Consider the following 17365-nt stretch of genomic DNA (forward strand, 5'->3'; position numbering starts at 1 on the left):
GGCGCTGAGCCAGTGAGAAATGCTGGTCTCGTCTCAACTCGGACCTTTGGCTATCTGTCTATTAATCTGTGACCTGTGACCAGAGAGTGTCTTGCTTCACTCTTGCTAAATCCGCTCGATTGCGGAATCGATGCGGCACCCCCTTCCGTAGGGGCGCGCCGACCAATCGGGAGCGAGCTTGCAAGCTCGCGCGATATCTCAATCTCAACGCAGGATCGTCGCAAGGGGATCCTTCGGGGACGCGCAACGGTCCTTCGGCGGCGTAGCGACTCCTTCAATTTGTCCCTGGGCAGCGGACTGGACTTTGTTCTGGCCGGTGTGCCTCCGGTTTGACCTCGGGGCAGTGATCAGTCACCCTTCAGCCTAGCTGTGATCAGCCTTCGTCCATCGCTGCCTCACACGCCGCACGCCTGCCGCGTTGCTCTCGCCTCCCGTGATCCGCTGTAGTTTCCGCTCTCGCCACCCCTCCTCGGTCCTTGGTCCTCCTGGACCTCTCTCAATCGGTGGAAGGTTCGCCGTGGTGTGAGTGAGGCGCCGCGCGTATTACAATTACATATGAAAATAAAATTGGAATCAGAATGCGGAAACAATATTAAATTTTTAGCCCCTGGAGATCTCGTCGTCGCCTCTCTGGCTCGTCCCCAGGCGCGAATTTCCGCGCCTTGTGACGGCGGCGGAGCGCTGCCACGAAGCGGCGGGCCGCAACGTCACATTACATACGCTGTTCTTTGATTTTAATACATTATACAGCAAGTTATGCAGAGTACTAGCAAAATCGTAAAAGCGAGAGAAATTTTTAAACGTTTATGCGCGTAAAAATACCACACTTGAATTTGCAGAGAAAGAGTGGAGTAAATAATGCTTGCTAAAAGTGGCTCGTTTATTTTACTCCAAACTTGGCAAAAACTGATAGCTAAGCGAGATAATAGGATTGATAGGAAATAAATCATGACATAGCCGATATCCACAAAAATAAACGCAAACAGAAATAGCAGCAGTCTACGCAGCGCAAGATCCGTTATCGAGACATAGTCAAATGCGTGTGTACTCGATAAATTTTCAAAATTGTTTTTTTTTTTAACAAATTATTTTGTACGAAAAAAAATTATTCTTCTACAATTTTCGACTTATTTTAATACAATCACTTTATTCTCGCTTGTACTACACGATTTTGCACGCATCCTGTATTGCTGGTAAAATTCCAAACATATAGAATATTGTACAATCTAATCGCAATTTTACTTTCTGTAAAAAACAATACAAAAATTATTTTCAAAATTATTTTTTACTTATTCTTTTTATTATTTTTTTTGTATATTATATACGGACAAAAATTATATAAGAAAATAATAAAATCATATATGGACATATTTTATATATACATAATATTTGTCTTTTTCTTTCTGAGAAATCTCACGGAACGATACGTATTATATTTCAATTAACCGCTACCCTCTTACAGAAATATATTCTTCTGACTTTTACAAAAAGAGTAAAATTTTGATTTATTCTACTGCAGTTATACATATTTAAGTTGAAGACATTAAATTTAATTTTTATAATTTTAATTAATTTTTATTCACATTGCATTGGAAGCTTTCCAGCAAGAGATACAAGTCGAAACAAACGTCGTTTTATCTTTCTTTTTTGGCGTTGAGTATAACAATTTGTGTCGCTTGCTGGAAAGCTCCCATTATCTCTTTTCATGCTTATGAATTATTGCTATTTAATTCAAAAGAATTGTTCAATTTAAAAAAAGTCTTGAATATATATAAAAAAATAAGAATAATTTTTATTTTTTTCTAACTGTATTAAGTTTAAGAAATTAACAAAATGGATCTAAGTAATATATTTATTGTGTCAAGCTGCAAAAAAGCAGAATTTCGTTAAAGATAAATCAGGTTAGATTATGTGAACGAAATATTTGTTCATTATTTTTAAATATTTGTGGGCCCACAGTGCCCAGTGTGCCCACTGCCCACGCTATACGCTATATGTGCCCACACCCACAGTACCCACACCCCACACCCCACACAGTGCGCAGCGCGCAATAGTGCGCAGCATCGCATGGTCTCACCCTCACCCTTCGATTGAACATAGCGATGCTAATTGCATCTAACGTCTTTATCAATATAATGAGCACATGGAAGTTGATACAGCGACGGTGTTACGACTTGCTCTCGTATAAGTACTCATTGCTCGTGATATTGGTGGCGTTTACTTGCATATTTATCGGCATAGTACACTTTGGAGAGGTTAGAATACAACATTTATTTTCTTTATGCACATCGTATAAATACGTCCAGGTAACGACGTTTTACAACGAAAGTTATGTGTATTCCAAATTGTTTGGTCTTCCGATTGAAATGTTTCGTTCAGCATGTACATTATCAACATAATATTTTACATATTTGGAATATCTAACAAGTTGAAACTTCGATAGACTTCAATTGACTTTGTTACGCAGGTATGGTTGATATGGAGCAAGGAAAAATATGAAGCGGTTTTTCACTCCTTCAACGACAATATCCTGGGAAAATCTTTCCAAAACAAATTGTGCCAGCACGTCCCCATAGACGTGGTTTACACCTGGGTGAACGGATCTGATTCGCTATTTTTAGAAAGTCTTCAGAAACATGTGCCAGTTGTGGATCTCAGTGCCGCAGCTTCGAGATTCAGTGACAAAGACGAGCTACGCTATTCGTTGCGATCATTGGAGATGTATGCACCCTGGGTGAGGCATGTTTACATCGTTACCAACGGCCAAATACCGAGCTGGCTCGATATGGACAATCCTCGGGTGACTTTGGTCACTCATGAAGACATTTTTCTGAATAAAAGTGATTTACCAACCTTTTCTAGTCCTGCTATTGAAAGTCATGTTCATAGGTGCTTGGAAATATGAAATACATTATGTGCACATGAACACAGCAGGGACGCACAGACAAGCAACAATATCTCTCTTCTTCCAGGATACCTGGAGTCTCCGATAAGTTCTTGTATTTTAACGACGACGTCATGTTAGGTGCTGAAATATGGCCAGAAGATTTTATAACTCAAGCGGGCGGACAAAAGGTATACCTGGCGTGGTGGGTTCCCGATTGCTCCGAGATCTGTCCGTGGGCATGGGTCGGCGATGGATCGTGCGATCACGCTTGTAATACGACGTTGTGCGAATTTGACGGTAATTATCTAAATTATCTTTTTCTAATAACGATATGTACAAGTATGTATTTTTATACATTATCTGAAAGAATGTTGTGTATTTCGATGGATTGCATAGGTGGAGATTGCCAAACGACTGATGTCCCTATAGATAGCGAGATGATGGAAGAGGAAGATGACTATCCGTACAAGTATCTACAAGATTCTCGTGAAAACAATAATAACGAGCTGAGACTGTTAAGCATCTTACGCAATAGAAACGTCATTCGTCCATCGCCAGAAGACATGCTAATGTCCACAGTTCAAACATTACATTTGTATAATCTCAGTACTACTTCTACGCCAATCCAAACGTTTTACAATCTCGGAAATAGCAGTTCTAAGGAATTACAAGCGCGAAGCATAAAAATTAACGATGGAGAAAAGTATAAATCTATAAGAAATTTGAAGACAATATATTCCAAACTTTTACACGTAAATGCCTCGAGAAAAACTGCATATCGTATCAAACAATTAAAACGTTATCGCAATATCATGAATGCGGCGCAGTCCAACAATTCTGTTAAGTTCGATAAATTCGCATATCCGAATCAGTGGAAACGCAATGCACGAGGATTGGACACTTATGCGGAGTCTTTGTTATACGTTAATAAGATATACAACGCCGCTTACGGCCTCGAACGGAGGCGAGTGCCAGCGCATATGCCGCACTTGGTAGATAAGTGGATCGTAAATAGTATGCAGGAGAAGTTTGATCTTGAATTTAAGAAAACGTCTAGTCACAAAGTGAGAGATCCCGAGGATATGCAATTTGCATTTTCTTACTTCTACTTTTTATCAAGCGAGAAACGGAGAGTGCCCGTCGGGGAGATATTCGACATGTTTGACACTGACAAATCACGGTAAGAAACAACGTGCCCACCTATGATTACACCAAATTGTAATTGTAATGACGTTACAAATCGGCCGATGCCCTTAGCACTTGGTCGGACAGAGAAATAAGGACGCTTTTATCGAGATTATACCCGTTGCCACTCGATTATAATCTAGTCATGGAATTTGAAAGTGAGATAATAAATTGTTCGCGTCGGATAAATCTGCCGGATATCATTGACGTTCCACCCGGAGAGAGGTATCTGGACTCCACTCTCGTAAGTACGAGGTGCACTCTTATAATACTTTGTGCGGATTTAAAATAAAATTTGGAAAATTGCAATTTCTTTGTTTTTTTACAGCCAGTGGTTTCGAAGGAATTGATATTGAACTGCGAATCAGTTTCTAGAAGGATGCAATTAAAATTCGGCAAAGGTAGTCGGTATCCGCATGAAATAATAAAGGCTGGCAAGAATGAAATTTTCGAGATGTTGACCAGCAATGTTTCCTTAACAGTACAATTGCTCGATGAAATTCGGAGAGATCCAAAGTATGTCATACATATATACTATATATTTTTCATTTCCCTTAAATACATATATAATAGGAACGATTCGCATACATAGGAACGATTTACATGTGTATTAACGCTTTCAGGAAGTTTATCTGCTTGAACGATGACATCGACCCTATTCGACGTTCCGAGAACGAGATTGTTCGCGCCCTGTTAAACGATTTTTATCGTTCGCTGTATCCGCTGCGAAGCACGTTTGAATTACCGTCACAATATCGAAATCGTTTTTCCCACCTACACGAACTTCTTGAATGGCGAGCAAGTCGTGCGAAAGCTAGAAACCTACTATTGTGCCTTCTGGCGTTGCTCTTTATGTTTACATTCTATCACGTACTCTACCATCACATGCGTAGATTGTGTAGAACTCGAGAATTATCTACGTTTCTAGCGTGAAGAATTAATAATAAAGCCAAACTATCAATCCACGTATGTACAGCTGCACGATGGAACTAACAATATTAGCTATCAATATAATACGCAATGTTAAATTTATAATTTAAAAACATTTGTCGGAAGATCTGTAAGAATTTTTTGATTCGACATTCTAAAATCAGATAATGATATGTCTGTGATACAATAAACACTTTTTATAATCGCATTTTAATAAAAAGTTTGACATATAATTTATATATAATGGAATATTTAATTAAGGTCGTGCGAATGACAGGTATGTCTGAAGATCGAAGATTCTAGTCCCGCGAGTTAAGCACACGTTGCATGAAGGCATTCTCCGTATTCATTATTACAAAATAACGAGGCGTTATCACTTTGACGTCGATCGTTCGTGCAAAAGCGGGCAGCTCGTATGTCGAATATTTCGCGGACCGACCATACCCTCCTGCAGCCTTGCGCACTCGAGCATCCATGCTGTTACGCTCGCAACTCGCTCTGCTGGCACACGAGGTCCTATACCTACATTTCAATTGTGTACAGATTCCAATGGACAAGTTAGCGGATGATTATTGACCGTTCGAGTGCCCGCAGCGCGACCGCACTGCTTACTTTTTCGTATTGAAAGACTTCGGCAAGCGTGCTGATAATACGCTCATCAGGTTCTACCGCAATTCTCAGAATCTGGTTAGGCATTATCCATCGAAGTGTTTTCTTTTAATTTATTTTAAAAAAATTAAAGAAGTATGACAAATTTTATTTTTACTTATAATATCTACGTTTTTCGACGTGTAGGAGAGGCGCGAACGCGCCGCATTTTTCGTATCATGATCATCTACGGCATTCGAACGGTTAAGTTCGAAGAGATGTGTGAACTATTCGAATACGAATCGAATCGGGTGAGTTTCATCATACCTATATATTGTCAATTTGATAAAATCATAATTTTCCATTAATAAATAAAAATACGACCATGTTAATAGATGCATTCAGTGAGTGCATTCATTATTATAACGTTTACGGCTTAGAGCTTAAATATCTTTAAAGCAAGGTTGTAGACCAGCACTCTGAGCGGCTAGAAGTAGCAGTCAAAAAGTTTATTTCCAATTTTTGATATGCCTTTTGATTCTACCAAATTGTAAGTAAAAGTTTGAATATGCATAAAAAATAGTAAGCTATGAGTATTGATAATAAATAAACTATTATTTTAATTTAATTTCTATGAATGTAATTGGATAATATTATTGGATACTAGATTAGAGTATTTTAATAATTTATCTATGATTTTTAGCCTAATTGTTTTAGTTACTGTGACATTAAATAAAATATACTCTTTATTAGTTTCATATTAAATATTTAATTTTTTTTTGCTTTAAAAAAAGAATTTATATAATCAATATTATTTTTCCATTTTTTTAAAAATATCCTCTTATTATTTACGTGTAAAATTTAATCTAATAATTATGTTGTTAATTAAAAATTATATTTCAACGATTTAATTAAAATTCGAAAGAGGAAATGAAATTCGATTCGAGATTCGATATCAAAAAGCCCTGATTCGCACATCTCTACGGTTAAGATATAATATAAGAGAATGCTTGGTTACCTGGCACATTCGGATAACACGTAACTTTCGTAGCCTTCTCTATTTCAGAAGATAGACTTTCGTCATTGGCATCTTTCATTCCGCAGAATTTCCTACCGATTGTTACATTGTAATCCGCGCGATCTTTGCCGGTCAAGGCGTCGCCTTTTGGACTAGTCGAAGATTCATCCCTCTTTTCTTCATAATTAGTAGCTTCCTTTTCGAGTGAACTATTATCTATCAGCTCCGACAAATCGGCTACAAGAGGAAATTGAACAGGAGGAATTTAAATGGGTAAAGTAAGCTCAACAAGCGCGAGCTACGTAAGAAACGTAACAGTTGAACTTGATGGAAATATTTTACTGAAAATATAATAATAAAATTTTACTGAAACGTATTTGAAATTATCTCTCTCTCTCTCTCTCTCTCTCTCTCTCTCTTTCTCTCTCTCAACCCTATTTCATTATTATTCCGTTAAAATTTCAGTAAAAATTCAGTTTTCAGTTCAAAATTTAGTAAATTTCATAATATTTAAAAAAATTTGTTATTACTTTTTAATAGTATATAATTCAACTTTCCTTATATATTACAGCATTACATTACATTTCATAAGAAAAATTATGATTTATTTTGAAATATTATATATTCAGTAATTTTTCAACAACTTTTATTTCCCTTTTCGTCGATTTCATAGTACTTTCAGCGAAAAATATTTCCATCAGAGGAGAGTAACGTACTCTTTGACAGATTGACCTCGTCCTTGGATATCAATTCCGAATTAATGTCCACGTCGGTGTCTTGGCTGTTTATGGAGTAGGTACGATCGACGGAGCTCTCATCTTTACACGCGGTACGCTCCGTTGTATTTTGATTTTGAACCGTGTCTTTCTTGTTGCCGTCGCACGCGAGTCCTGCTAAATACCTATTCATTTTGGACAACGTGTTATTCGGACAGTTGCAATCAATATAATAGCAAAAACTGGAGAAAGAGTTGAAACATCACTATATGCCGAGCTTTACTCGTATATCTCCATAAACAAGGTGAGCGGGATCATCGCGGATCCGCCGTCCGGCTCGTGGCTGAATAATTGGCAGACCATGATCATCGTCTCGGTGAGACTGGCGCCGAGCAGGCCCACCGCTATAGTGAGGAACTTCTTCACCTGGCAGGTGCGACGAAATCTTCCAATCGCGAGGATCGTGTCGAGGTCCCTACGGTCCAGGCAGAGGCAGTCCCAGCGACGCGAAATCGTTTCGACCGGCAGCGTCTTGTTGTAATCTGGAAAGGATTATCATCATACTAGATTATCATGCAGAAACGCAGCAAACACCAACTAACAGTGACATTATGTCAATATTATAATTTCCTACTTAACTGTTGTGCAACATGTGTTATTATACATATATTTCACAGAGTGGAAAATTATAATACCCTGGTGGAAAAATATCTCAGAATTTTTCATGTTATTAATCAGAATTTCTATAAAAATTTTCAAACTGCTCAGAATTTTTCAGATTTTTTAATATAAATTAGAACATTTTTCGAAAGAACTCAGACAAAATTAATAAGAATAAAATACTTCAGATTTCTCAACTAACGTTCTTTGTGAAAAAAATAAAAAATATGAGAAAATCTGTGTAATTAAGAAATTTTCATGTACGGCAACTGAAATATTCCGAAAAGCCTCATCCAATTATTTCTGAAAACATCTCAGAGAGAAATTATATATTTTTTTAAGAATTTTTCAAGTCTGAATTTTTACAAAATTTCTGAGAAAATATGAAAAATTTTTTTCTTCAGGGTATTGACGTAATATCACTGTTAATTGGTGCTTGTTAAAAAGATACCCCGGTCGAAGCCTTGTCTTTTCGGTGGCCACTCGCGTACTTCCAAACTGCCGCAGCAGTACCCTGAGGAAGCCCACAGTCAAACCGGAGGCCGTGCTCGACGACGGGTACTCGAGCCGCGGCTTGACCGGCGGCTCTTCGCCGTCGGCCAGCGCGCGGAAGTACGAGCCGGACCACTTGAGCAGGTCGTAAGGCTGCGTGCGGATGGCGGCCTTGCAGAACTGCTTCAGGATCATCGGCAGCCTGGCCGGCACCGCGATCTCTCGCCCGAGCGACGGTTGTTCGACGAACGACATCCTCGGCAATACAACGGCGTCGTCCACGATCCACGGCGGGTCGGTCGACTCGGTCGGCTCGGCCGATTGTTGTGTTCCCGCGGTGCCTTCCGTCGTCCGGGAAACGGAAACCGTCGTCGGCGACGGCAGTTTCGCGCGCGAGCACGCGAAGTATTCTAAGCGGGTGATTTTATTTTAACTATAGGAATAACCAACTCGGAATGAGAATTTTCAAATTTCTTAATTGTTTTAAATTATAGAAATTATTAAGGTGCTTTTGTTGGAATTTATGTTGACTTTTGTCGAGATAAAAAATGATTATACTTGTCAATTTATTTCCTATCAAGCACTCTAATTTCGAAGTTCTGTATAGAGAATGTCTACGTGTACAAATAACGCTGGTTGTACTAGTGTTAATGACCGAGACGGGTTTAGAGAGTTCTCTTTTATATATAAGAAAAAATGATAGGAGGTTTTTGATAAGATTCTGCAATATTTTTTTTTACAGACATACAAGCCGATGTATCTGCAAGATATACCGTCATTAAGTTACATATACACAACCGCGCGTATTATTATATTTTTTTAAATACGATCATAGAATTTTTTTCACGTAAATCGAAATTGTAGTCAATCATAAGAAAAAAAATATTTAATGATTTGAATACATTGACTTAATGACGAGAAAAAGAATGAGGAATGATTCAATGGTTCGAATATGTTGATTTAATAATGAAAAAAAGAAATATGAGCAGTTTTGTAAAATAATTTCACAATTGCACCCTCCCTCTTAATCACAGCGATTAAAACTTCAAACGACACTATCCCAGTAATAAACAAACTGCCTGCAATATAATGACTACAGGCTGATAGCAAATATTTGTTCAGATATCGCAAGACAGATTCGGTATCATATCTCTGTCTGCATTAAACTCGTGTCTTGTGCTAGAAGAGTTTGCCCGTCGTAATCTGACAGCAGATTGTCGGCAAAAATTAAACAGAATTTATCATTTTATAAACATAATTATTCCTACATAGCCAAATCTGTCAAGAATAAATTTTGAAAATATCTGCCGCAAATATTGTCGATAGAATGCCAGCAAAAATAAACAGATTTTGCTAAAAGAATATAATGGCAGCTTGATCGTAGAAAGTGAACAAAATCTACCATTTAAATTTTTAATGCTTTATTTCATTTAAATGTTTAAATAATGAACAGATTTTGCTCGGTTTCTGCCGACAATCTGCTGTCAGATTATATGGGCAGGCTCTACATATCGGCAAAACACGAATTTAATGCGGACACAGATGATATCGGATCTATTGTGATATCTGAGCGAAATCTACTGCCAATCTATTGTCATATTGCGAGCAGATTTACTGATGGGTTTAAATGAAATACATTATTCAAATTGCATGGTTACGAAGCAACGGATCTTGGTCAGTTTCTGCAATCAATCTACTGCCATTGTTCTATTAACCCCAGTATCTCTTATATATAATTTCTGCTGACATTCTATCGACAAAATTTGCAGCAGACACTTTCAAAATCTGTTCTCGACAGATTCGGCTGTCTGGGTTATTGATATTCTTAAATTTATTACAATGTTTTCCATTTATTGTAACTAATGTTAAAAAAAATTAAGAAATACAGCTTTTGTAAAAAAAAAAATATTCGACGTTACCATAGTTCAGCGAGCAGAATATGCTTTAAGCACCTAAACCTAAAAAGCCTGATCTACAATGTGCTCTTTGCTTTCTGTTTTTTGCTCTTAACCTGTTTGCGACTATCCCGTATTTCGCAATTGCGTCGCGTAACGCGATGTTTTTTGTTCTCTGTCGCCTAAGATAAAAATTAACGAACTTCAGAAGAGACAAAAAACATCACGTTACGCGACGGAATTGCAAAATACGGGATAGTCGCAAAGAGGTTAAGAGCAAAAAACAGAAAGCAAAGAGCACATTGTAGATCAGCCTTTAAACCATTACCTGACTTTTTAAATTAAACTATGTGGAAGACATTTAAGTGAAAGATATTTAAGTACTTAAATGGAACAAAGAAACTGCTTTTTCACTCGATTTTTGTTGTAATATGCATAGAAGTAGTGTGAAACGAATACAAAACGGTGCAGGTAAAGTTCAAACGGAATCAAAGCAGTATATAGTATTGCGATTTTGAGGATGATCGAGATTAAATGCAATTGTGATCGATGCACAAGTGGTCGGTACCGACATAGAATTGTGACCAATATCTATGTCCAATTGTGATCGATACATAATCGATTCAACCAAATTGAGCAAAATATACGATTGTCACTCGTTTATTGGCCCCACGACCTTTCCACGTAACTTTGCAAATACAAGCCTAACTATCATTTAATTCCAAAAAACTTTGTGTTCAAATATTTTAATTTTCTGTGCCATGAATTTTTTTCATTGGTTTAAATTTAAGATAAGTCGAATATAAAAATCAATAAATTGCATCAAAGTACGACGAGATAACAGAATCTATCCGCAGTAAAGTGTATGTATACATTCGCGGCTCGTTGTCGCATGCGGGATACAGCGACGGCACAACGGCGGCTTATCTCTGCCGTAGCGGAAGGATTAGGCTCTCCGCACAAGAAATTCGTAACACGTTACGTTATATTAAGGGGATCCGAAAGCCGTCTGTAATACCGGCTTTTTTTCTTAACACTAATCTTTTAAATGGCTTTATGGAAATGCAAAATTCTTGTCTAGAATTAAAGTACGCATCAAAATCTAGGTCATGGTGGTCGAATTTATATCGAAAACAAAAAAAATTAATATTTTTGTTAATTTTTGGTAAACGTGACGACAATATTTGCTTTGTACAAAAATGCCACGATAAATATTCACAAAATTAGACCGGCATGACCTAGGGACAACATGTAGGAACAATATTGTGTAAATAGATGAACTAACATTCAACGCCTAGAGTTTAAATAAATTTTTATATGTGCAAAAGCAGCAAAAGCACATTCAGATTGATAAGATAAGCAGTATTGCGTGTAGCAAGAGATGGCGCAGCAATCGAAACAAGGACAGATGCCTCTCGTTAGACAAAGACAGATATATATATATAGATATATGACATAGAAAACAGGACTAGAAATGTTGACATTACCGACATCGAGGAAGTTCGGCCTTCGCTTTAGGATCCCCTTAAGTGCCGATCATATATTTTAAATCTGTCCGTAAACTTGGAGTTATGCTAACGTATAAAGAAATCCGTAATGTAACACACTTTTATTTCGTGTGAAGCTGATGTTTCCCGCCGGTTGTCAAGGCAAGGACGTTTGGCCGCCAAACTCGCCGCCGGATTTGATCACCCGATGGACTTTTCCGTGCGCTTTATCTTAAAGATTTTTGGATCTTCGCTTTAAATAGTTTAAATCAACGGAATCCTTCAAAGTGACCCTGCGACGTGCCTGCATGGAATGAAATTATCATCCAGCAGTGCGCAACCAAATTTTTCAAAGTAGCTTCGAATATGTATTAAAGTCAAAGGAAACAATATATTAAGCATTTATTGTAATTTTCTTTGTTTAATTTTATTATTTATTTTCTAGTAAAGTTTAATGTTCTGAGTGTAGATGTTTTATTGATGATACCCTGATATGATAGATATGTTACCCTGTATAATTTCGTTGCAACTAATAATGTATTATTTATACGCATATTTAACCGCGGATAAGAATCATGCTACACGCTGGATCTCTATCGCCTTATCATTCCTCTTTTATAATTATATTTTCTAAATTAAACAACATATTCTGTCAACATGTAAATCTGTCAACATGTAATTCTGAAATTTTTTTTTAATATTCGCCTACATCGGTATTATATATCTTATGATTACATTAGTTGCTTTGCCATGGGAATCCTAACATGCAACGTGAGAATTAAAATTAGAAATGTGACGTTAAAGTCGTTACGATAAAACAAAATATTTTATATATAACTATCGTTTAGCACCAAATTCAAGTCGGATTTCAAGGGTGGCAAAACAGGCGATTTTTGGCGTCACTCTTTCACTGACGGTGTATCCTGGCAGGGAAAAGTGGCTCTAGCGTATATTAGCTAAAACAATTAAAATCTTTACATCGCCTATGCAGAAAAATGTTTTTGCTTGATCATCAGTTTACTTGTTGTAAGACAATAGGAAGAGATATAAACCAGCAGTTTACTGCGGCGTTATGCCCGTATCACACTAGCGATTGACGATTGCATTTACGTTTGTGTCTACGTCTTTTGACCAATCAGAACGGAAATCGCAATCGCCAGCAGCTACTTTCTGATTGGTCAAGAGACGTAAACGCAAACGTAGACGCAATCGCCAATCGCTTTTGTGATACGGGCATTAGACAATGTAATGAAGGGAGTTTGGACTTGTTTTATATTCAATTAGAATTTTGCATCTGAAAGTATCGTATTATAAGTATATGAATTCAATTTCTGTATTGATATATTTTATTTTTTTTAAATAAATAATTGTATTTTTTGTAAAATTGTCTTATATTCACTCTCCGTCATTTCCTCGAGCTTTTGGTAAGTGTATGATAAACGCACATCCAATATGATTATGACGTCCAACGTGTCATAACATAAAGGTGAACCAGTAAAAACATTTGTGACTTATTATATTCAGTTCATAGTTATCTAAAATATAATAATTGGTTGTATTACGTATTAATAACAAATTAATTAGTTTGCTCGATATAAAACAAAATGTTTACTCACTAATTCGTTAATTAAAAGTTTCTTTTCTATACTCAAAATTGCTGTTCTTTGAAGAACTTTTCGATTAAAATTTACATACAATTCTAAGTAGATATGGCCGATTACACGCGCAAGTTCTAATAATTAAAATAATTCTGAAATTAAAGAAATATAAGTAATAAGTAATGATAAATGAATTTAATGCGTAAGTACATGACAAAAAATTGAATATTGTAATTAAAATTATTATATAGTAATTGCGTGTAATATTATTTTATAAAATGCAACCAATTTAGAGACTTGTATGATAAATACAAAAGTTATACATTTTTATACATTTAAGAAGAAGCGCAGAATGTTGTCAATTAGTTTACACTATAGGAGAATAATTTAATTTTGAAAACTGTAAATTACTAAAGACCTAAAAATACATGCAGAACGTATTTTTGTCTTTCCAATATCTTAATTCCGCGAACATTTCTAATTATATTTTCTCTTTAAGAAAAAAATATATAGATAAATATAAAATGTTATGTGTTATACTTATGTAGCCAATTAAATAACTGAAATATCTGGTCTTGCAAAAGAAGATATATCTGGTCCCGGACGAATCAGTGCGTTTCCCGGGGCCCCCTCTCCAACGCGAAAAACGCGCCGCGAAGGACACCAGGGCTGCGTTCCAAAATTCACTCTAGTTAACTAAAATGCTACAATGTACGTGACGTAAACTATAGATTTTAGTTACCCAGAGTGAATTTTGGAACGCAACCCTGCGGGGTTTTAGTCGGTAAGAATCCGACACTCCTCTCGCCTCGCTCCCGGAGGCGGGGGGGGGTCTTCCCCCACTCACAGCGAGGGGGCTACATACCGGTCAGTACTGGCCGGTAGTAGATTTCCCCGCGTTAAAAAAAAAATATATATCTTTATTAGATATTAGAATACTCATTTTTTAAAGAGTCACGTTATTTTTAAATGACTTGTGACAACGAATCTATATAACTACCCAGGTAGCAAACACAAGTCATTTTGACGTCAAATACTAGTCATGTTTGTACGAATGACGTCAAATGACCAAAAAGCTGTCTTTAAAAATGACGTTATTCCATAACGTCATTATAACGTCTATTTTTAGTCATTTTTGGTTTATGACATCGGCGACTAATAATGGACGTTTATAAGACGTCATTCTTTAGACCATTTAAAGACGTCATTTTAAAGACGTCTTAAAGTCGTCCAAATAAGGACTTTTTGTAATATAACTATTTTTACTTTTTAATATTGTATAATAAAGTAATAATAAAATAAAAACCACAAAATTAACTACAATATGTTTGTTTCGCAACTTTATGATTGAAGTGGCGAATTTATGGTATAAGTGGATGTAGTTGCGTAATTTTATGATAACTATTTCATGCAGTGTTATAGCTATCAAGAAGATTATCATTACAAGATTTTTGAACACTTTAAAGATGTATCTGTTATAGACAAGTACAGTTAATAAGGAAGCATCAGGGTGAGAAGATCGTCACTGTCCACTGGATCATCGAAGTCAAGCGACTCGGGCGCGGTACTGTACTAGGATGGGTGGTGACCGCCTTGAGAGCGGCTATACGCACATGGCTTGTAACGAAACAGTTAAAAAAGTTTTTTTTTTCTTAGATAAAGAAAAAGAACATTTTTTTATAAACGTTTATCAAGTAGACATTTTTTAAAATTTTAATTTCATAAAAAACATTTCTAGAAACCGGTATGTCGTAATGGACCTATTTTTGCCGTCAATAAGACGTCAGAAAATGACGTCAAAATAACATCCGCGATGACGTCAATTGTCTGTGACATTAGACCGTCATTTTAACGTCATTATGCCGCCAGTTAGTGACGTCAGGAATGGTCAGTAAAGGACCAAAATTTGACGTCAAAATGACTTGTGTTTGCTACTTGGGTAAACTGGCCGCACTCACACAAGGGCACAGAATCACTTGCTTACTTTAGAGTCCCTTTATAAGAGTCTGGACAGACTTTGGGAGTGCAACAACATGGCGTGAATGTCACGTATATAGGGACTCTATTCTAGACGCCCTAGATGGAAGAAAAACACTATGGCGTCGATGACTACACGTAATCGTTGTATTGTTGTGATATCGTGAGAGAATTCTACAGAGGCTGTGAGAAAGTGTGAGTTTGTCTATATTTTTATTTTGACTTGATAGAGATAAGATAACCAAAACTTTAAAATATCTAAAAAAAATATTTCAATAAAATAAATTATAATAGTATACAACAATTTATTGATAGAAAAAATTACGAGATGTATATATAGATAAATGCATGACATTGTCATTTTCATTTTTTATTAATTTTGTAATTCTTTATTTTAAATTCTAAGACACTTATTCTGTAAATGTTAACGACATCATTTCGTGCTTTGCGCAGGTATGTAACACTACAGTGCTACAGCAAAGCACGTAACAATATCGTTAATGTGTACTGGCACGTATTATGCAAGTAACTTTGCGGAATGGATTCCTGTCGAAATTATACTGTTTTCCCTAAAAATACAATAGAAATGTAGGAAATAACAATTCCGATCGGAATCCATTTCAAATAGTTCCATAATACGCACCCTGAGAGAGGCTCCTAAGGCTCGTTATTTTACCGCTCGTGATTGGTTCCGCCATGGTGTTGCACGTCCAATGAAAATAAGGACCAGTCTGTCCAGACTCTTATAAAGGGACTCTACTCGTGATTGGTTCCGCCATGGTGTTGCACGTCCAATGAAAATAAGGACCAGTCTGTCCAGACTCTTATAAAGGGACTCTAGCTTACTTTTGCCCATTTGTCTTTGTTCGGCAACATCACATCTGTTTATTACAATATTGAATAGTCAAGATAACTGTGAATATCTTATTAAGTGATTGGATACCCTGTAAAAATCAAACTCACTGTGTGCGCAGCTTATTTAGTTTTTATTAGTTTTTAGGATCGACTTTTTTTTACTTCTCTATTGAAATTATAATTAGAGCAGTATACCGTAGTATTTAAATGAGATTGCTGTTAGATATATATATTAGTGGAAATAAAATCGAAAGAAAATGGAGAATTTAATACAACTCTGTTTATAAAATATACACTTATTAAGAATTAATGTTCCAAGACCTCAATAAGAAATTCACGGAATTATCAATTAATCGCGATTCATATATAAGTGTAATAAAGATAATTATTAATTACTGCATCGTAAATATAAAAGTGGAAACATTAACTATATTAGTAATGATCTTCAGCACAGGAAACGATATGACATGGTTAATTGTTTGTTCGAGATCATCACGTGATAACCGTTGTTACTGGTCGTCGGTATCAGGAAATACGAAGCTACTGATGGTAAGTCGTAGTAGATATTTCTTATTTTATATAACTATTGGATGAATCTTCATGGATGCACCAACTTTTTACCATAGGAGATGAGTTACCGACCGCAACTGTAATGAACCGAACGATCCATAGGTGACACCAGCTTGAATCGACCGCTTCGATCGACGAGTCCGAGGTGATGTACAGGCAAGTTAAAAACTGTGAATCAAATAACGTATATCGTGTGTACATACTTTTCTAACATATCCAACTGTCTTACGCATTTTCTTTTTACATATAATTTTATTTAATAACACGATTTCTTATTATTCTCCATCTATGCGCAACGTATTTACCGCATGTACTACGTTTACGCAAGCGTTACTTTTGTAGTGACTTACGAATTCACTCGTTTACGCGAAGTAAATTATCATAAGTTACCACAAAATTCTGTTTACGCGTAAGAATTATTGTAAGTTACTACAGAAAGTAACGCTCGCGTAAACGTAGTAAGAGTATCTTTTTTATACGATTTTTTTTAAATATTTATATTTTAAT

At 36.3% G+C, this 17365-nt stretch overlaps 2 protein-coding genes and 1 long non-coding RNA gene across 6 annotated transcripts in view; 1 reads left to right on the plus strand and 2 right to left on the minus strand.

Moving 5' to 3' along the window:
• The first annotated feature begins 1868 nt into the window (after nucleotides 1-1868).
• On the plus strand, nucleotides 1869-5235 carry Gnptab (N-acetylglucosamine-1-phosphate transferase subunits alpha and beta). 2 transcript variants are annotated; one of them, XM_077414663.1, is made up of 7 exons: nucleotides 1869-2306; nucleotides 2468-2889; nucleotides 2973-3184; nucleotides 3284-4067; nucleotides 4145-4316; nucleotides 4401-4588; nucleotides 4696-5235. In XM_077414663.1, exons 1-7 carry the CDS (start codon nucleotides 2103-2105, stop codon nucleotides 5003-5005), a joined length of 2292 nt encoding a protein of 763 aa, XP_077270789.1. In that variant the 5' UTR covers nucleotides 1869-2102; the 3' UTR covers nucleotides 5006-5235. The 2 variants fall into 2 exon arrangements, with proteins under 2 accessions (XP_077270789.1, XP_077270790.1); XM_077414664.1 differs by having other exon boundaries at nucleotides 1876-2255.
• LOC143901996 (ropporin-1-like protein) lies at nucleotides 4716-8808 on the minus strand. 3 transcript variants are annotated; one of them, XM_077414666.1, is made up of 6 exons: nucleotides 8476-8808; nucleotides 7608-7866; nucleotides 7325-7509; nucleotides 6609-6845; nucleotides 6042-6130; nucleotides 5383-5917 (listed from the first exon to the last, which is right to left on the minus strand). In XM_077414666.1, exons 1-5 carry the CDS (start codon nucleotides 8729-8731, stop codon nucleotides 6078-6080), a joined length of 990 nt encoding a protein of 329 aa, XP_077270792.1. In that variant the 5' UTR covers nucleotides 8732-8808; the 3' UTR covers nucleotides 5383-5917; nucleotides 6042-6077. The 3 variants fall into 3 exon arrangements, with proteins under 3 accessions (XP_077270791.1, XP_077270792.1, XP_077270793.1); XM_077414665.1 differs by lacking the exon at nucleotides 6042-6130 and having other exon boundaries at nucleotides 4716-5524; XM_077414667.1 differs by having other exon boundaries at nucleotides 5383-6130.
• A 13-nt stretch (nucleotides 8809-8821) lies between these two features.
• The window catches only part of LOC143901997 (uncharacterized), an 88930-nt gene continuing 80386 nt past the window's right edge, over nucleotides 8822-17365 (minus strand). Inside the window, exon 5 of the long non-coding RNA XR_013258239.1 lies at nucleotides 8822-8886. This is a non-coding gene — a long non-coding RNA (uncharacterized LOC143901997). The remainder of the gene's footprint in view (nucleotides 8887-17365) is intronic.

The sequence above is a fragment of the Temnothorax americanus genome, unplaced genomic scaffold (assembly GCF_048541705.1).
Source record: "Temnothorax americanus isolate GAGA-0224 unplaced genomic scaffold, ASM4854170v1 Scaffold37, whole genome shotgun sequence".
In the NCBI taxonomy this organism is placed as follows: domain Eukaryota; kingdom Metazoa; phylum Arthropoda; class Insecta; order Hymenoptera; family Formicidae; genus Temnothorax; species Temnothorax americanus.

Bases quoted from the DNA above. Each gene is read 5' to 3' on its own strand.
- LOC143901996 (XM_077414665.1), bottom strand. From the start codon at position 8,731: ATGTCGTTCGTCGAACAACCGTCGCTCGGGCGAGAGATCGCGGTGCCG. The intron at 7,867-8,475 runs GTACGCGAGTGG...AATCCTTTCCAG, and splicing joins ACTGCTGCGGCAGTTTGGAA to ATTACAACAAGACGCTGCCG. The intron at 6,846-7,324 runs GTACGTTACTCT...TTCCTCTTGTAG, and splicing joins CGAGGTCAATCTGTCAAAGA to CCGATTTGTCGGAGCTGATA.
- Gnptab (XM_077414663.1), top strand. From the start codon at position 2,103: ATGCTAATTGCATCTAACGTCTTTATCAATATAATGAGCACATGGAAG. The intron at 2,307-2,467 runs GTAACGACGTTT...TTTGTTACGCAG, and splicing joins CATCGTATAAATACGTCCAG to GTATGGTTGATATGGAGCAA. The intron at 4,068-4,144 runs GTAAGAAACAAC...CGATGCCCTTAG, and splicing joins TTTGACACTGACAAATCACG to CACTTGGTCGGACAGAGAAA.